General features: G+C 38.3%; 2 protein-coding genes across 2 annotated transcripts; one reads left to right on the top strand and one right to left on the bottom strand.

Annotated features, from left to right (window-relative positions):
* Nucleotides 1–143: 143 nt before the first annotated feature.
* AK6 (adenylate kinase 6) lies at nt 144–2801 on the bottom strand. Its single transcript, XM_038169825.2, has 5 exons — nt 2661–2801; nt 2340–2432; nt 1419–1477; nt 1182–1327; nt 144–1037 (listed from the first exon to the last, which is right to left on the bottom strand). The coding sequence occupies exons 1-5, from the start codon at nt 2686–2688 to the stop codon at nt 848–850; spliced, it is 516 nt and encodes a 171-aa protein (XP_038025753.1). The 5' UTR covers nt 2689–2801; the 3' UTR covers nt 144–847.
* RAD17 (RAD17 checkpoint clamp loader component) lies at nt 2736–19356 on the top strand. The gene is made up of 16 exons (XM_038169821.2): nt 2736–2873; nt 3945–4220; nt 5003–5086; nt 5804–5960; nt 6426–6562; nt 7379–7431; nt 7524–7649; nt 7733–7802; nt 8441–8552; nt 10222–10416; nt 11582–11667; nt 12533–12679; nt 13221–13367; nt 14116–14236; nt 15577–15634; nt 18025–19356. Exons 1-16 carry the CDS (start codon nt 2841–2843, stop codon nt 18290–18292), a joined length of 2070 nt encoding a protein of 689 aa, XP_038025749.1. The 5' UTR covers nt 2736–2840; the 3' UTR covers nt 18293–19356.
* Nucleotides 19357–20796: the final 1440 nt, after the last annotated feature.

A 20796-nucleotide genomic window follows, 5' to 3' on the forward strand; every position in this document is an offset into this window, starting at 1 on the left:
TGATTTGCTGAAGTGCTAACAGCACCTGAAGATGATCTGCAGAAAGACTTCCGTCCCTTCTCAAACACTCCTGTCAGTCTCACCAAACTTTGATTAAAAAGATAGGATCTAAAACACGTAACAACAACACTCTTTACCAGGAATCAGTTTTACTGTTCAAGCTCACGGATATAAAAAGTTTATTTATCACTGGGACAGGCGACAGAGAATGCTGAGACAAAAAGGAAAAAGCAAGCCTGCAGCTTGCTTTTCTTCACTACTGCAGGGACAGCCAACATTTCTTTACATCGTGAATAATTCCATTTATATACAGCTCTTTTAGCAAGGTCACAACTCTTCCCTCAAAAAATGAAGCACTGTCCTTAAAATCTATCACCTCTCACCCTACATTAGCCTGCACACAGTCGAGTATATATAGTGGAGCTTAGCAGTTCGAAGTTTGGCAATTCAGAAACTGATTGTTGTTCAGGACACTGACTGATCTACCCGTTGGAAATTGAATGCTCCTTAATTTTAAGGATTTTACAGTTTTCTTAGTGGGGAAAAAAAAAAAAAAAAAAAAAAGCTAGGTTTCAGTTTTGTTCCTCCTACTAAAGGCAACTGCGTCGTTATCCTCTTTACACTCTGCTCAATTTTTACTCTGGTGTCAGTTCTTCTATGTGCCTCTCCCACACGGCTTCACAGGCAGTTCCAAAGCCTTACAGCTTGGCTATTTGGATGCTTTTTCTAATTTCCAACCATGTCAAACTACAATTAAATTAATTTTAATTAACCATACAAGAATTAAAAAATGACATTTATTAAACTTCCCAGGAAGAGACCAGCAGAGTTACTTTTTCAGCAAATGTCAGTTGTTGTCCTTCATCCATTGCTCAATCCATTGCATAATCTGATCCAAATTTCTCTCTAGGTCTTCTGGAGTGTTGCTGGGTAACTGGTGCACGATTTCCTCCCGATATGACAACATAGCTTCCTCATAAAGAGTCTGAAAAATTTCACACTGAATGTTGTCCTGTAGCTTCTTCCCTTTGTAACCCCTGAAAAACAAGAACAGCACCAAGCTAAGCCTCAGATATAGAAAGAACTACAAAATATATCATGCAGAATCAGTAGTTGATACCACAATCAAATCTGTGAAGAAGTCACACAACAGCAATTTACTTATTCATTGTGTGACATACCTGCTTTCCAGCCTGTCATACAGAAATGAGTTGTCTGTGCGAAGTACAAATACGATATGAAACCATTGTTCAGGGAAAAAATCACAGCCGTGGTAATCAACGATAACTCCACCCTCGCGCATCTTGTCTTCTAGCTCATCAATTACCTGTAAAAAAAACAGACAGGCAAGGTTATGTGACATCACAGGAAATGATCAATACAAATGCAAAAATCCTAGGGTTTGAAGTTGAACTTACCCTGTCTTCATCCAAAATTGGACATTCATACTCCTCATCAAAACCTTCATATAGTTCTCCTGCAGCAAAAATAATTCATGCAAGTTAGTGAAATAGCAGAAGTTATTAAAAATATAGTTACGTTTGTTTTGGGAGACTGTAAACAAAAATATTGTACAGACAAAAATACTGTACTGAGCATGGAGTGCTTCATTTACAGAATCACAGAGTCACCTAGGCTGTAAGAGACCTCTAAGATCACCTAGTCCAACCTCTACACATTCCTATAAAGAGAGGTTTGTCACTTGCATTGTATTGATTAATAAATTACTGTTACAGGAGTGGTTTTGCGAAAAACACTCCGAAGCCAGTAACTGAGGTGAGGATCTCAGTGAAGTATCAATTTATTCGTGATTGCAATGGCGGGTGCCCCACAAGGAGGATAGTGCCCCTACCACTTCCAAAACACAGTTTATGTACTTTTTGATGACAGGAATCTCCTCTGAGTGATTCCCCACTGAGTGGGTAATCCAGGTTCACAACCTATCTGATGCTTCACAGACAACGCATGTCCTTCAGTTGCTGGCCTACTAAATTTCCCATTTCTTTTGACATTTTTACTGCTTAAAGTGTTGATGTTTCTTCTCTTTCCTGACTTGACACCGTGATTTTCACCTAATTGCTCCAAGGAGTCTGGCTGTCTGTGTTTTACAAGGTTGCCTGCTAAGCTTTCTTAGCAGTGCAAGCACATCTCAATACCACACTCCTTACCTTTAAACAGTGTAACGCTGTAAAAAAACAACATTTTTACTCCCACCATTTCCTTAGCACACCCCACCAAAAACACTTCCACTAAGGCAAACCCCTTGTATTATTTTTTACTGTAAAACAAGCGCTGTAGAAGTGACAGGCTCTGGAAAATAAAAGGCATCTCCGGCCTACCTTCTTTGGCCAGGTCCCCCACGTTGATGTAGGTCAGCCCAGTCCTGGAGGCGAGCTCCTTCCCCAGCGTGCTCTTCCCCACACCCGGCGTACCTAAAGCAAAAAAAAAAAAATAAAAAAATCCCCCCCCAAAAAACAGGTCAGAGCGTGAGGAGCCGGGCGCCCTCCAGAGAGCCCCTCCTGAGGGGAAACCTGAAGGGGGGGGGGGTGGTTTTGCACAGAGAGAGGCGAGGGCAGGACAAGGAGGAAGGGGCTCCTCGTGTCCCCAAATCCCCGCCCGTGTCCCCCAAATCCCTGCCCGTGACCCCCCCGTCCCCGCACCGGTGAGCAGCACGTTGGGCCGCCGCATGGCCCCGCCGCCCACAGCACAGCACAGCCCGAGCGGGGCGAGGCGAGGCGCTGAGGCGGGCAGCTAAGGGAGGGCGCTGAGGAAGGACCCAGCGAGGCCCGGCCGAGCTGCCAGGAGCCCCGGCCCCGCTGCCGGCCCCGCTGCCGGCCGCGATGTCCCGGAGCCCCGCGGGGAGGCAGCCGGAGGTAGGCACCGGGACCGGCCCCGGGGTGAGGGGGACGCGGGCGGCCATGAGCCTGCCCCTCCTCGGGGGCCGGGGGGGGGGGGGCTGTCGCGGCGCCTCCATTCGTGTTTTTTTGAGAGGCTCCTGTTAATTTTTTTTTTACTTTTCAGAGAGTTCTGGGTCTTGAGTGTGTATTTGTGTATCTGATTTCCCGGGGAAGTCGCCTAAACTCGTAAAAAAATTGTGCTCTGAGAGCGCGTCCTGCCAGCAAGCGGCGTGTGGGGCCCTTGGCTGTGCTCCTCTGGCAACACGCAGGTGGCCTCAGAGGGAGCTTAGGGCCTGCGAGCTTGGACACCGGCCCTGCAGGGTGTTCCTCAGGTGCAAAAGTAAATTGTGTTAAAAAAATAAACCACGAACAGCGGTTTCTTTACGTGTCGCTGTCTGGCTCGTGATGCACGGCACGGCCGCTGACCCGAGATCAGTCCATCAGTCCGTATGGCCTCGTGTGGAAGATGAACACCAATACCTGATTATATCATGCTCTTCACATCGATTTTCTGTTATATATTTCTAGTTTTTGAAGAAAAGCTGCCTTGTAAATGGGGGAAAAAGTCTTTACAATGGAAGAGACAACACAAACTTGATCTTAATGTGAAGGCTGTTGATAAGCTTATGCTGCTTTTCCATTCTTACTTCTGTTTTAACTTTACTGTTTTTTTTTTTTTTTTTTTTTTTGTTTGTTTGTTTGTTTGTTTGTTTTTAATTTAAATGTGTTTTAGCAGAGATCTCAGCTTGTTCTGGTTTGCCAGTTTGCTGCAAAATCCTCTGGCACAAGGTGTAAATATTAACTTTATTCTTTGGCCCTTAAGAAGCCTGTAATTGATACAGTCCAAGCAGAGTAAGTGCCAGCATTTGTTGCTAGCTGGCATTTTTAATATCCTCTCAATGTTAATGAAATTCTTTTGCATCTACAAGGTATTTTTTTTATACATACCTGGAAGAAATCTCAAATTTTCTGGAGACAGTTGTGCCCAATTAAAGGAAGACAATGCCACAATAATAACTTTTTTAAATTATTTTTTTATTTTACCAGGTAAAAGGTTGGTTGGCAGATTCATTTGATGACTTCTTTGGAAACACAGCTGTTTCTTCTAGCACAGTTTCTGCAAAGCTGCCTAGAAGCAACTCTGGAAGAAATTGTCAGCAGAACAAAGACCCGTCTTCAGTGCCGGCACGTAGCAAAAGCAAAGTTCTGCCCAAAAAAAGAACAAAGTCATCTTCAGTAGACCTGCCTGGCAACGAGTGCAGACAAAATCAGAGCCAGTCTCAAGATGAGCCATGGGTAGATAAATACAAACCTGAAACTCAGGTGTGAGAGTTATTCTAAGTACTAAAATAATAGTAATGTTACACTGTAATGTATCGTGCTCATCTTTCTAATCCAACTTGCTTGGGTCCTAAATGTGTTGTATTTTATTAGGGCAGTAAAGTACTGTTTGATTTATCTACTCTCTGTATTCAAGGTTTTAATGAACTACTTATCTGTAGAAGATGCGTTTCTTAGCGAGCCTCCTGAGGATACAAAGGTGCTGATGAGATGTTCTTTCTTGTCCATCAACTTCTAAACTTTTGAATGTGTTGTCAAATTTTAGCCAAATCTGTCAGCCACGAGTACTTGAAAAATCCACAGCTAGGGGAAGGATAAAGAACTAAGTGTAGTACTTGTATTTTATGTTGAATTTTTTAATAGTTCATCTCTGGAGAGGAAGACTAGAATGCGAGTAAGTTGCACAAAATCTGCAGAAATCCCCCAAATATATGCAGGTTTAGAGTGAGTAAGGCCTAAAAACTATCAGCTCTAGCAATAGCAATAAAGCATACTACCATGAAGGAGTATAGTGCTATTACTTTAGGAATAATAAATTATTCATTATTTCCATACTGCTGGCAATGGAAAATTGGTTGTTTGAGGAAAGAAGCTCCAATGATCGTCTTTCTGTTACTTCTGTAATAGCATAAACACAAGTAACTGGAATATACGTATGTTATTGTTCTAGTCTGTATGTATTCTGTTCTTGAATCCCATCATTACAGTTGTAGAAGACAGGATGCACATATATATGTGTTTCATATGTTTTCATCTTGTTTCAGAATGACCTTGCTGTGCAAAAGAAGAAAATTGAAGAAGTTGAAACCTGGTTAAAAACACATGCGTTTCAGAGGCCACCAAAGCAGGTAATTTTGCTAAAAATTAGCAGCCGGAAGTACAAAATTGTCCAAACAAGCTGGATTCAACGTTCTTTTAATTTCAGGGGATAAAAAAAAAAAAAGAGCAAAATAAAAACCAGAACAAACTCTACTTTTAGATAGTGTTTATATCGCTCTATAAGAAATCTCTTAAAAACATAGGTTAGAGTTTTTACATTAGTTTAGGTCTTACACTGCTAAGGGAAGCAGAGATTAATTATATTTTTTTTCCAGCAGCATTATTTTGTAGCATCCAGTCAAGTCATACCTGTTTGGTTTGTGCTTATAACTGTGTTTTGTCACCAAAAGACTAATTTTACATAGCATGGCAAATTTCCAGTTACAGTGACTGGAAATATAGGAGGGTATTTTTAATTTCTTGATTGATAAGAGGCATTCTTACTCTGATGCATCATTTAGTAGTCCCGACTAGTGCTTTCCAGACCTGATTCTCCTGTATGTATTATGTTGGTGTGCAGTTAAGCAAGCAGATTCCTTTGAAAAATCTGGGAGCATGCCAGCATGCCTTCCTGAGTTCTGTTCCAGCTGTTTCAGAGTAGCCAACAGGTAAATCAGTAACACAAAATACTTACCTATGTTTTAATTTGTAAAAGAGAATCAGTACTGTAGAAAATGTAGAACTCTTCTTCAGCCAAGCTTTAGTCTTTATTTGTTATGTTGGAGATTATTTTCTTTCTTTGACAGGGTGGCTCCATTTTACTGTTAACTGGTCCTCCTGGCTGTGGAAAGACAGCAACTATACAAATATTAGCAAAAGATCTTGACATTCAGGTACAAGAATGGACCAATCCAATATCGTTAGACTTTACAAAAGAAGATTTAGGAAGTATATTTGGCCATGGTAAGTATTTTGATTTATTTTGTTTTCCTTCCTTATACTTCTGTGATTTTCATAGTCTGATCTGACTTCATATGTGACAGAGGCAAAAGAATTAAAAATACAATGTCAATATAAGTCAGATTCTTAGAGTTTAATAAGAATCTTACTTCTATTTGGGAAGGGATTTATTTATTTTTTTTTTTTACAGTGTTTACTCCAAAATAGTTTACAGTGCACACAGAGAGCTATGTAATATCCTGGATATCATTTGAACTAGTTAAATAATCGTGTGTCTTTGGGTCCTCAGCTGAATTCTACTTTGCATAAATAGTTTTCTATTTCAATTATGTTTGCTAAAGGGCTTGGCTGCTGGTGTTCAATGGCTTTTATCAAAAAGTAGCATGCGTGGGAATTAGTTCTTGTAGTTATTATGTATTCTATATTATACCACGTAGAATACAATTTTTAATTAATTTTCTTTTTCAGTCTCAAACTTTCATATGTTTCCGAGTCAGGCCCAAGCAGCTATTTTTCAGGATTTTCTATTAAGAGCAAATAAGTATAACAAACTTCAGATGCTTGGGGAGTCCTCAGGAAATGATAAAAAACTTATTCTCATTGAAGTAAGTGAAAACTTTTATGATAATCTTGACGTGCTAACTAGCTGCTGCTGGTGAATTGGTGTCGCCACAAATTTGACTACTTTTCTGCAGATGAGTTACTACTTACTGAGTCTTGACAGCTCGCTAGAATCAAATTCTACCCCTACTTAAACCATATAAGCTAATTGCCAGGCAGAAGTTGGACACTAGTTCATATACAGAAATCAGCAATAGATTATTAAAAAGCAGATTGTGAAGCCATGTTGAAAAATCCCATCTGTACTTCTGTATGATTTGCTTTCTAGAAATGTGTATGTGTATAAACAGGTAGATGGAAAAATTATCACTTTTCTTGTTTGTTGAGGATGCAATATAGTGTAGAAGAGCTTGAGAATATGTGTATTGTATAAATTAGGAAGCATGGTTTCCTGTGATTGCTCTTCATAAAGTCAGCTCATGGTCTAGATTCTCTCCTATCTCGAGTAGTACATCCTGGCTCCTTCTGCAGTGGAGCTGCTGCCCTGGGTATTTCTGTTATGTCTGAATAAAACTGTCTAGTAGGTAATTTGGTTATACATGGCTGTTTCTTGGAAAACAAGGATAGAAAAAAAGCTTCTTTTAGAGAATCGTTTTCCATAGGGAAAGAAAGAAATATTAGGCTTTTTTTTTTCTTTTTCTTTCTGATTATTTTTCGTGTTAGCTGCATTCAGATTTAGTTGAAAGCGAGGTAACTAGGAAGACAAAATGTATAGCAGTGTAGTGTGGCGTTACAGTCAGTCTGAGGGAGAGAATATTTACATTTGAATGTAATGACAGCATTTCGTTTGTTTTGAATAGGACATACCAAACCAATTCTATCGAGACCCTAGCAGTCTACATGAAATTCTCAGGTTAGTTATCAACAAACTTTTAAAGGTTAGCCTTAGCCGCTTGTGTTAAATGGAGTTTGATTCCTGTTTCACCTGCTTGTTTTTCAATTTAGGAGATTCGTTCGTACAAGTAGATGTCCCCTTATATTTATAATCTCAGATAACTTCAGTGGAGACAGCAACCAGAGGTTACTATTTCCAAAAGAAATTCTGGAGGAGTTGTGTATTTCAATTATCAGGTAAGATCTTTGATGAAGTAAGAACTTCATCAAAATAAATGAGAAGTGAGGAACTAATTGATTTTTTTAATGACTTTTAACAGTTTCAAGCCTATTGCACCAACAAATATGATGAAAGTTCTTAATCGAATAGCAGCAACAGAAGCTAGTATGGTAAGTTGTCAAAACTGAACTTGTGCACAGTGGTAGGATCAGGCTTTTATATATGAAATATGTTATTACTATTTTTTATTGTTTTTATTGCTTGATCTTTTATCATGTGACAACCCTCTCCCCTCCCAACAAAATAAAAAAATATATTAAAAAACAGCAGAATACAAGGAACAAAGCGGAAAACCATCTTATTTTTCAGTTGAGTTCCACTTGATCCTTGGTATAGACTTTAAAATCTGCGTCCGAAAAATCTGCTTTTTACAGAAACCGTATATATTTAAAACAGTAAGAGTAGAAGACAATCCCATCTTATCCAGTAAGACCAGAAGAGGTCATTAACTTGAATCTTCTGTTACTGCCCAATACTTGATTACAATGTATTCTAGTAGTGACTAACAGCTTGGAAAGACCTCTGTGCCTTGCTTTCTCTAGTACATTGTCATATAAACTGTGGCAATGTGTTTAAATTGATAAAGTGTTTTAAAATTAGACCTATTACCTTGCCTGAGCTTCTAATTGGGTCCTGATATAATCTGTTTATGGTCTATATCAGAAGTGAGTACCCACAGTCATAATATTACTCAAATACTCCTTATCCTACTTGTTGTTATTACTTTGGATGTTGCTTTTCCTTGTAGAATGGAGACAAGAATTATGCTCCTGACAGAACATCTCTAGAGCTGCTTTGCAGAGGTTGTTCAGGTGATATAAGAAGTGCAATAAACAGTCTTCAGTTTTCTTCTATGAAAGGTAAATACCTGTGATTTTCATGAAAGTGAATGATGTTTTGACCACTGCTGCTGTAAAGATATGCTGTTCACCATTGAAGCTGCTAGGTGAGATGTGTGAAAACATTTTTAACTTGATGCGCTGGAGCAAGAAGAGGATTTTTTTCTTTAAAGCCAAATAAGTTGAGTGTTACGCCATTTCTAAATATCTGCTACATGTGTATTGATGTAGCTTAATGCAGTGACCTCTCTTCCTCTTGATATCTTTGTTACCAGTATGCATTTGCTGATGAAAGCTTTTAAGATGCAAACTTAATTTGGAAGAAGTATTTTCACTTCTTGCTTCTTTAAACTTGTTTATGTCCTCATCTCTGCTCATGTAGCATTTCTGAAATAGCCCATTGAATTTGTGTGTGGCATTTCTGAAATGATTGATTTTGCTTTTGAGTTCCTACAGCTGTTGATAAGTTGAAAAGCTGTGAGGTAGCATGACCTTCTATGAAGTTATTGACAGGATTATAGAATAGCTTTGTGAAGTCCTGGAATATAGTTGCCTTTAAAATACATGGCTATACAATGCCCAAATCAGTCTTAGTTTAAGATTACTTAAATGTTGCAGTGTAGAAAGAAAAGACTTACTGTGTCTTTTTCTAAGTGCTGGAAGTCAAACTTAAGGAAACAAATTGACACATGGTCTCTGGTACTTATAGTTTATTCTGAGAACCTGTAGATGATGCCAGCATTTACGTTCAAACCAGAAATAAAGAAGTAGACTTTTGTGGTACTTCTTAAAGCTGGTAGTGATTGTGTTGTTTTTCGTTCATTTCCTTTTTATTCCACTTCTCAAGTTGAAAATGTGGAATAGATTAAATGTTGTTTCAAGTCCTTGTGGTTTGGGTTTTGTAGTATATTGAAATGGATTTCTAGATGTGTTTTTTACATGGAATTGGGGAGAAAGTCAAGTTTATAGGTTTCAATTGTAAACATGGAAACTAAGTTCTTCTGATGTCTTTGTGTAGCAGTTTTTACTGTCTTATTCATCAGAAGAAAAAAAAAAACACAGAAAATTTCTCTCAGCAAAACCATTTTTGATTCTAGTGCCATTAAATGAATAAAAAGTAGGTTGAAAGTACCTGCGAGTAGTTTGGTCTAGCTCACTGGTGGATGCCAAGATGCTTTATATATTTTTTTTTTATATATGTATTTTATACATACTGTAGAAAATCTAAGTAGTCTTAAAAATGACCGGTTTGTGTAATTTTAAATAAACTGATCTTGGAAGTGTAAAAACATGGGGGTTATATAAAGAACTTGGGAGAGAAAAAAGGCATACGTTCCTTCCTGCATTTTTCTTTTTAAACACTGATCAAGAGAGCTGTCCTCACATCAAATAGAAATAATTTAATAGGTCAGGTGTTTCAGTTAGATAATAGATCAGCAGACAGTGAAAATTTGGAAAGAATGCCAGCTTTTCTTTTAGAACAGCTGTTTATTATTTGAAGAAATGCTTCACATCTTAGTTATGGCTTAAGGGGCAAAAGTGTAATAAATCATGCTAGTTTAGGTGATGAGGTTGCCTTCCTAACAAATGTGCTTTCTCTTAGTTACCTTACTTTTAAAACTTTTTCTGTATCATAGATTTTAGTTATTTATTTACTTCATAATGGTCATATTGTTTCTTTTATTGATAGACTTCTCATTGGAGAAAAATTTTTGGTCAAGGAAGGAAGGCAACTCCACACTAAAACACGGAGCAGCAGCAGTGTGTAAATCAAGAAAGAAAAGTAAATGTGATCCTTCAGAAGACCAGGAGATACAAGCTATTGGTGGCAAAGATGCTTCTATCTTTCTTTTCCATGCTCTGGGGAAAATAATTTACTGCAAAAGTAAGAGAACTTTGCCTTACTTTTCCTTGTCAGTAGGAGAAGTATGTTAGCTCCTAGTAGCTAGACTTGATAAAGTAAGGCTTAGGGTGACCCCTAATTCTCATATAACAGTATAAAGATAGTAATAAATGCCTCTGGTAACTGAGATTGCAGCAGTCTGCATGTAATAGAGAAATAACACACATTTCATTAACGAATCTACTGCATATATGTAATACAATACATACCTCTAGTTGCATTAGGTCCATCTGCTGTCATGCACCGACAGCTAAATAGATAGCTATCACATTTGTTGCTTTGCCCAAAGGCAAAATTTTCCTTTTGTATAGAATTATACATAATTATGCATTTATGTTCTGAACTCATCTGTTTTCTTAGAGGTTACAAAACGGCCCTGCAGCCTCTTGGCTGCTGCCTGCCCTGTTGATGGGTATGGTTTTGATTTGTTGTGCTGTCTTTTCCTCCCTACTTTTTTTTTTTATCTGATCTTTTTTTTTTTTTTATTATTATTATTATTATTACACTACCCCATCTCCTTTTCCACCTCTCCAAAATGCTTTTAACTTCACTGATTTTTATATACTCAAGCTCTGCAAATTTACTTCAGCTCTGCTTCCTGGGTATGGCTGAGGTCCTTTATTAACATCTAAATAATACAGTTCATAAGAATTTGATACTTACGCTGTAATACTATCTACGCTCAGCTAAATAAGGAGCCATAATGCCACTGGTTGTTCACCTTTATGTAATAATTCACAGCATCTGTTCCAAAATAAATTCAGAAATGGTGAGATGAGGGAATATGAAAGCTGTAAGGAGAAATGTGTTATATGAAGCATAGTGTATCTAATTACCTGCTGTTGACTATGTAATTAATTATTGATGCAGGCATAAACAGTTTCCTAGGAAGTGAAAACTGTGTAACCTAGATGTTGGTAAAGTCAACTGTTGCTTAAAAATCATGCTCACTATACATGAAAACTACTGTTTATGCAGTTGCACGTTTTTGTTCTTGCTCTCAGTCTCATTGGTTTTCTGAGTTTGAATTTAATGTCTGAAATGTGTGTCTTCCCCACCTCGTTCCCCTGTCAGCTCTTTGATAGTATGCAGTAACATGACGTTATTTCTGGTAGTAGAGGACTAAGGATTATAAAATTCCTTTTAGGAGAACCTCTGTCAGAGTCGGAAGTTCTTCAGCTGCCTCCTCACCTATCAGAATACCGTCGAGACACCTTGCTTATTCAGCCTGAGGTATATCTGCATTAATTGCTTAATTCCAATTTGATATGGGAGGAAACCAAACCATAAACCTGAGTGATTGTTACAAATTCTCAAGTGCCTTTGTCGTTAATCCTAATATTCGTATACTCAATTGGTCTAAGTTGCAGAATAATCTGGAAGGGAGCTCTGGAGGCTAACTTCAAAGGCCAATGAGGTTCTCAGTCTTGTTTAGTTTTGTGTATCTCCAGTGATAGTCAGTAAGAAATTTCTGACTTGGATCGAAGGGTGGACTTACCCTTGCTGCAGGCTGTGATGATTTCTCTCTCACATTTTTGCTGTGTGTGATCTAGTGGAGTCTGAGCTCACCTTCCTGTTGTCATTCATTGGAGAGCTGAAGAGAGCAGTGATTTCTGCCCTTCCAGCCTCCCTTAGTTGTCTTTGGGAAGAAACCATCCTTCCCTTTGCTTGTGAGCAGAGCAGAGGGGGACAATCACCTCCCTTGGCCTGCTGGCCACACTGCTGTTGGTGCAGCAGTACGGGTGGCTTTCTGGGCTGTGAGCGCACCTGGCTTGCTCGTATTCAGTCTTTCAACCACCGGTACCCTCAAGTCTTTCTTCTCAGAGCTGCTCCCAATCAACTCATCACCCTGCCTGTATTCATGTCTGGAATTGCCCTTGCTCAGGTGCAGGACCTTGCACCTGGCCTTGTTGAACCTTACAAGGTTTCTGTGGGTCCCATCACTCAAGCATGTCAAGGTCCCTCTGGGTGGCATCCCTTCCCTTGGTAGGTCATGCACCAGCTCTGTAATCATCCAAAAGGTCATGTGGGATACATTTCCTTTTATACTGTATAAAACCTGAAGTTTTTTTCTTGTGGTTCCTCCCACTTCCAATAGGTTATTGTGGAAAAATCACACATGTCCGGAAGCATGTTTAATTTATACCTTCACCAGAACTACGTAGAATTTTTTACTGACATAGACGATGTTGTGAGAGCCAGTGAATATCTGAGCACTGCTGATGTCCTTTGTAGTAACTGGAATGTAAGTGTCATTTTATACATACATAAATTGAGTTGCTAGATGTTTCTCTGAGTATTTAAAATAGTAGAAGGAAATTTTCATACACATTAATAAGAACTAAGCTGTATCATTTGAAACTTACGATACAGGTGACCGTGAATTGTTAAACTGCATCCAATGGAGGAGAGATGCAGGCCATTTGTGTACAATTTCTGTGCAAAATGGCCTTTGTTTTTTTATAGTTGGTCATTGTATATTTTATAGACTACAGTGTATATATGTATAATATGGTATATTAAATACACCATATTTTTATAAAATAGTGTAAAATATTCTACAAAGTGTTTTTAAGTAGAACAATAATGTGTTAAATGTATCAGAGTCTATATGTCTTCTCCCTGAAGTACTTGAGCTAGCTTTTTGTTCAGTTCCTTTGACCAGAGGTTCTGCAATAATCTAAATTCATGCTAAACATGTTTTGTCACTGCAGTTGAAGAGCATGTTTTAGTCAAATGAGATGCATTGTACCTTGAGCTGAGCTAATGCCCAATTTCTGTCTTAGTCACGGCTTGTGATGGAAGAATACAGCGCATCTGTGGCTACCCGAGGTGTGATACATTCCAACACATCCCGAGCCTTTGCCCACTGCCAAGGAGGGATGGGGTTCCGGCCACTGCATAAGCCCCAGTGGTTCTTCATCAATAACAAGGTAAATACTTGATGTTTTGAGGAAGGCATTCCACTTACATTTCTAAGTGGTGTGAGTAGTATATGTGAAGTTTATACGCGGTGCTAAACTTGTCAAATACCCTATTTTAATATAAGCTACTTGTAAAGAACGCTTGCTTGAAGAGGTCTACTTGTGCTATTTCATTAATGGAAAAATAAACTGGAGACCTCCAACAGTGTTCCCTGTGTCTGAGTTACTGTATCTCTGGAACAGTATTAACCCCCACCTTATGGGAACGCAGTTAATGTTGAGATACTTTGAAATATTCCTAAAAGTAAATTTAATTTAAGTAGATTAAATTGCCTTAAACTCTTATAATAATACATAAGTATTTTGCAATATATGTGTTTATCAAAAATGGCTTGTTCATGAGATACCAAAGCTCTTGGTAACTTTTTACATTTGCATACCTGCCTTGCTGTGCCTGACAGAATAAAAAAAAGTGCCTAGGATGGTTGGGGAATACTATAATCAAAGGATAAAAACTTTCAGGAAACTTCAATGTCCAGTGAAAGACAAAAATGAAGAAGTTTACCATTTTTTATAATCTGTATATGGCAACTCTAACTGCTTCTTTCTTTCCTGGACTTGTTCTGTATAGGCTTGTGCATAGCTATACAGCAGACAAGAATAAAGTTATCCTGCTGCTTTTTCTGGTACAGAATACATATAATAATTTTCGCTTTAGCAGAGTTCTTACTTTTAATTTTTTCCTCAACTCTAACAGTATCAAGAAAACTGCCTTGCTGCAAGATCGCTCTTCTCAAGCTTCTGTTTACCACCAGAGTGTCTTCAGACAGAGCTATTGCCTTACCTTGCTATGTTAGCAAATCCAATGAGAAACCAAGGTAAAATCAGTGTTACACTTGCTCTTAGATTTTTGTAAATATTAAAGCATACTGAAAAATTTTAGTAACTCAGAATGTGAGTTCCATCTGTCCTTTTGCCTCACTTCAGCAAAAATAACAATGTCAACAAAACAAATAGAAACAAAACCCCAAGGCCACCACATACGGTACACACAGAGAGGTAGTGAGCTGGTGTGTAATTAAAATTCAAGCTGTCCTGCTGGGTTTTGAAACAAAATCAGGAATGTCTTTAAAGCTTTTGTAACTGAAAGAATGAAAACAAGCTCTCTGTCTTGTAATAGGTGAGCCATACACAATACATACACATTGCTTTATAAATGTGTAAGTCTGGTCCTAGTGTTAGAGTACTTAAAAATCCTATTTCCCTCTTGCTTACTGCACAGATTTTGAGCATCTATGTACACTGAATTTCGTCATATGACTATTGTGTGGTCCCAAGGTCTTGCACAGTTCTTCTGTATGCCCACATCCTTACTAGCCTGTTTAACTCGGTGCCCCAAGGTATCGTGCTAATCTTACCCTTCAACTCTCTTTTTCTCACATTTGAGAGCATAGTGGGTAAGGCAGATCCTAGCACAGATCTCTACAGAGATGTGTTGGCAATTTTCCTCCATTTCAGGTATGAACTGTTAACTCATACCCATGGCCCCCATTTCCCATCCATTAATTATCAGACTTTACTAATTAAGTTCTTCTTTTAGGCGTAAGGCTTCTTTTGAAAGCCTCTGATAGGGGACTTAGAAGCCTTTTGGAAACCAAGTAGACTACATTAGCTACATCTTCATTGATTCTGATAGCTTTTGAGTAACCTCAACAGACTTAAAAGGTTCTAAAAAGCCTTTTCCAGAAAGAAGTAAACAAAATCAAAATTTACAGTGCATTTTTAAAAAGTGTGTAACAAAGGTGACCCATGAGCAGATAGTACATGCATAAAAATTTACTTTGTATGATATATAATCCCAAAATTACTGATCAGACAGGTGGGTCACTTATGCTATGTTAATTATGTCTATTAAAAGGCTGTATGTCTTAACTAAGGCCATGATGTCCAGGTTAATTCATTTTGTAGGATATGTATTAAGCTGTAAACTTGTGCTGTAGAGTTATTATGAATGGTAGGGGTATTATAATTGTGCAGTTAATATACAAATATACTGCATATTCAAAACATATCATACTACCATATAAACTGTTCTGATGAGCAAATTTATGCAGGACCACCTAACTGAACTTACAATGAATTATTTGCTTTACAGTGTGCTTAATTTTATGTGCGTTACGATGTATTTAATACGATACCGGTGATTCTTTGTTCTCAGCTCAGATTGCTTTTATTCAAGATGTTGGGAGGCTACCCCTGAAAAGACGTTTTGGGAGGTAAAGTTGCCTTTTTCTTTCTTCAAGAAAATACAATACCTTCTTTCTTCCTCAACATGTTAAGAAAAGAGATGTTTTTGTACAAAACAATTTCAGTGTGTATCTGTAGTGTGACATTTTGCCTCACTTGCAGCATGATCATTTAGTAGTTTGGCTGTTAGAATTTTTTCCAGTTCAAATCTATATTATGCTGCTAATAGCAATATTTTAGCTATAGTCTTACTTTTATATTCTTGTCTAGCTTTCTCTTCCACTGTATCAAATGCTATTTATCTGTGCTAGACATGCTTATGTTTGTTCAGTGCACGATCTGGATGAAATCTTTTTACCATCAAGAACATTTAATGTTTTAACTTTTAGTTCTTTTTAAAAGAACTAAATGTTCTTTTTACCATCAAGAATATTTAGTTTTATTCTCAATAAAACTAAATTGGTATGAGTGTAGTGTGCTTTGCCCATTGTTTATCATAACATAAAACATTAATCTGAAACTTTGATAGAATATTCTGTTATGTCATTTGTTAGAGGCTTAAGAAAGAAAGTATGAGAAATTACTCTTACTTCCTTGGAAACAATTGTATGCCTGTGGGACTAACAAGGACTTACTGAGTGCTTCCTCTGAAATTAGATAGCAGCACTGACTATTTTGTGTAGCTTTTTTCATAAAACTACAACTACTGAAATTCCTCTGTCTTGGATGTTAGAATTTTGAAAAAATACTTTTTTTTCAGTTGTGATGCTACAGTCGCCTGTTTACAGATTCTGTAGTGCTGATGGGGCAATATAGCTTGATACGCTGTACTATGACTCCAGTGGGCTTCTGAACCATAGGAATTGTTCAAAAAATTAGAGACTTAGATACATTTCTATGACCTTGATATCTCTAAAAACTAGAACATCTTAATTGTGATGGCCTCTATTAATAAGGTGTTGTGTGTTTTTATTAGCCAAGAGAAAAGGGTTTGTCAGGGCATCTGACAAAGCATCTTATATTTATCAGTGTAATACTGCTGCATGAGTTTTATCTACTTTACCTAGTAAAGTTACCAAAACCCACACTGTTCCCTGACAAATGAATTAAAAGCCATTTTGGCTGCTAGTCATGAAGAAATGGAGGTATTTTTGTATTCTTCCTAATCTGAGCCAAACTGTTTATAACTTCACAAGTTAGTCATAGACTTCCTTATGCCATTAACTTTGTCTGCAGCATACCTCTAAATATTGATAAAATTTTTGTACCTGCATTAATAAGTTGCGTGTGTACCATTTAGTTTATCTGATGGACAACTTTGTAGGACTGAAATCCTTTTAATTTGTTCACTATTTTGGAAAGGAAGTGTAAAGAAGTTTACATATTTTAGTAGTATGTATTTGCTTCCTTCACGAATCCCAATTGAAAATCATTTATTTTGTTAAGGACTTTATTTTGTTAAAGACTACTTTTGTTAAAGACTTCATTTTATTAAAGACTATTTTATATAAAGTAGTCTTTAATAATATATGTTTCAACAGAAATAAGAATATTATTTTCCATTACATTTATTAGTGGGATAGGAATACTGCCGTAGTAAGAAAATTGGCATTGGGGAGATTGTATGTGTTTTGATAAATTTGAATTGTTGTCAGGATGAGCTTTTGTCAGTAACTTTTGGGAAAGTTTATTAATACCATGTAAAATGGAGAAAATAAATAATGGAACATTGATAACATACTGAGGTAGGGATGCTAAAAAGATGAAGTCCAAATAGTAAAAGAAATAAGAAATGTAAAAAGAAATACTTTCGACTCCTTGTCTTAAGTTGCCTGTTTCAAGTTAAGTTGCTTCATGTCGTAAAGGACTTGGTTCTTGTTTGGAAGGGGTCTGATATGCTGTGGGCTGTTGTCAGTAAGGTAGTTGTTAGCAGTTCATGTGCTTGAGGAAAGCTAACCAAAAACACTGTCACTGTAAGGAAGAAACGTCAAGCACCAGACAGTGCTGGGGAATGAACACAAAACGTACATGACTTGATGCTTTGCTCTTGCTGTAGGTTAGATAGTACTGCTTTTCACCTGAGAGAAGCTTCTATCTTCTGTCAGTCTTGCGGGTGATACAGCGTTGAGGTCTGGGCATAAATATCTATACTTGGTAGATGTGTACAGAAGTAAAACATATTGGAAGTAGTCATGTAAAAAAAATAATGTGTACAGTTTGAATTAAATGTGACTTGTAAAGGGAATTACTGACAGGAAATGTGAAAGCTGTTCAGCGTCAGTGAACAGGAAGGTGCTACACAGGTGGTCTTTTTACTGCAGCTTGTGCTAGAGCAGGAAATGTTTTTTGGGGGTGGTTGTTGGGTTGTATGTGTCTTATTTTTTGGTAATAACTTAATCTTGTGATGATTATTTTACAGGTTAAAGCTTGAAACGCTTACTGATAAAGATCCTGGAATACCAGACCTGTTTGTTAGTTTTGAGGGGGACCATGATGGTGTGCATGCTACAGAGATGGATATGCAGATGGAGCAAAACAGAACACAAGAGAATGGTTCAGATGGATTCCCTCTTTCTTCTAGCCAGTGCAGTGGAAGTGAACTACCTTGCAGTCAGCCTCAGCCTGTTGCAGCCCAAGCAGCTATGGAGGAAGATGAGTTAAAAATAGAAGAATATGATAGTGACTGAGTACAACAAAATATCAACCACTGAGTTGCCTGAATAGATTAAAATGCATCAAAGGCCTTTGCTAAAGTGAGTATGGTCTGCACCTCAGTAATCCTTTAGCTGCTTAGGTGGATGAAGAAGCCAGATCTAAACATGTGTCAGTATCAAGACATTTCTTCAGCTTCCCCTTAGCTTTGGAGGATCAGACCTGAGCAGAATACTAAATTGCAGGCTATTCCCTGCCTATTCTGAGCCATGAAAGTAATTTATACTGAGGGAGAGAGAACAGTAAATGATATAGTTTGAAAGACTGTAGATAATCAGTTTCACTCTTAAGTTATTTTTTATTTTTACACATTTTAATTTACTCTGCAGTTGTACAGTGGGTTTCCTAAGTGCACAGTTGATTAGTTGTCAGCATTTGAAGGCTTTACTAAAATTTATACCTTCAGGGAAATTGCTGTTTGGAAGTTTGAACCTTCTGAAAGAAGAGACTAAGGGGTATATGTAAAAAGTTTTATATCCTGTACCGATGATGTAAATAAAACTCCTACTGTATTAATACTGTTTTGTATTCTGCTACAGATATTTTTACAGTGTTTATAGGTTGAACGTATGTTGTACAACACATTATTTTGGATTCCTTTTTGGAAAATATTTTCATAATTTATTGAGGAGGAAATAGAACAATCAATCAGAAGTCCTTTTTGTCTTTTGTATTCTGTAGGAAGCTCTTGGTGTAGCGTGCAGTTTTCTCTTTAAATTGCAGCTGTGCTGGAACAAAGAATAATCCCATGGTTGGTAATGAACACATGAAAAGTTTTTTCTTTGTCTGAACAGACAGTTAAGTGGTTTAGCACTTCACTGTAACTGGGATTACTTCATGCAAATCAGCTTAACAGGTTATAATTAGTGATACCACATAAATAAGGAAACAAGGAACAAACCACCAACTTAACTTTGAATGCATGACGTGTGTTTGCATTTCTCTACTGTTAAAATCCAAAGTTAGAAAATGCATCTACAGCTATAACCTTGGAATGAATGCTGCTAATAAAAGGTTTAGATTTGTCCCCTATGAACAACCTTGTGTAGTCTTTAACTCTGTCGCCACTGTTTAATTTTCAGTAGGGAAATTTACAGCTTAAGTTCTGTTACCGCTCTACTTACGACACTTCCCCCTCTCCGTGGTGCTTTGGGGGGTGTGACCCCTGCTCAGTTCAGCTACTGACTCGGTTCATTCAGCCTCCTGCCTGTGTGCCACTGAAATGCCTATTTAGTTTGGTGTTAGTAATAAATACAAAGTAGTAATACAACTACTTTTACTAACACAATTACCATCCAGCACATCCACGGCATCATTCAGATTTTGGGCTTCTCCAAACCCTCGGCACTACCTCCAGGCCTGTCCTGCTCCCTGCACGGATCTGTGTCCCCCATGGCTCCCTGAAGATGCACCTTCAGGTAAAAGTCTGTGGGCTAAAAGGTGTGGCTGGCCTCAGAGGCCTCCTGTTGGGCTCACTCCTGTAACCCACATTCTTCTCCAATCCTGTATCAGGGAGCTCTACATCATTTTGTCCTGTTGATTGTCCACAATTTCTTCCTGAGGTCTTTTAGGAAGCTTTACACACTCTTTGAAAGCATCAAGAAATCTCAGAACCTTCCCTGTCCTTAGTGCTTTCTTACAATGTAGAATTAACAATAGCAACAGGGGAAAAAGGATAAACGTTTTCTGAATGTTTTAACTTAGTGTCCAGTTGACTGAAACAAATGAATAAATTCCTCTGAATTGTCTGTGGCACTTTTTGTAATTTGAGAAGATTGGAGAACCCTGTTTCAGTAAGCAGGACAGCCTGAGGCATCAAGCATTATGCCAAGGAGCTCAAAGAGAAGTCAGCATTTCTGTCCTGTAGGCTCCAGGCAGGTGCTTTTTGGGGGCTGCTTGCAGGTGCTACTGGGGCCACTTTGCTACTTGCTGTCACTGCGGCCCCTCCAACGGCAGCTCTGTTTCCACACAGGCCGCAGGGTATTTCGTCAGCTGTGTCCTGGCCCTGCTTCTCAGGGCCTCTCCCTCTGCTGGGCCCTGCTGGCACACATCCTACACAAGCCCAGGGTGCTTCGCCTCCTAAACATACCCGCAGAGACCTGCACCATGTACAACCTTTCCTTGAACACCCCAAGGCATGGTGATGACCCCACCTCTTTGGGAAACCCTTTCCAATGCCTGACTACTCTTTCTGAGAAGAAATATCTCCTAATTTTTAACATAAACCTCCCCTGGTGCAACTTGAGGCCATTCCCTCCAGACCTGTCAAGAGGCCGACCCCCAGCTCCCCACAGCTTCCTTTCAGGGAGTTGTGGAGAGCAATAAGATCTCCCCATGTGAGAAACAAAATCGTGCTTTAGCAATAGAAGTTGTTTTTGCATTCTTCAGCTCTCAACAACCATTCTTTCCCCCTAATTACTTTTGCCCTCAATCATGGCAGAGTTTTCTTTGCTCCAAAACCCTGCTCAATGTTGCACGT

The sequence above is a fragment of the Anas platyrhynchos genome, chromosome Z, assembly GCF_047663525.1.
Source record: "Anas platyrhynchos isolate ZD024472 breed Pekin duck chromosome Z, IASCAAS_PekinDuck_T2T, whole genome shotgun sequence".
Classification (NCBI taxonomy): domain Eukaryota; kingdom Metazoa; phylum Chordata; class Aves; order Anseriformes; family Anatidae; genus Anas; species Anas platyrhynchos.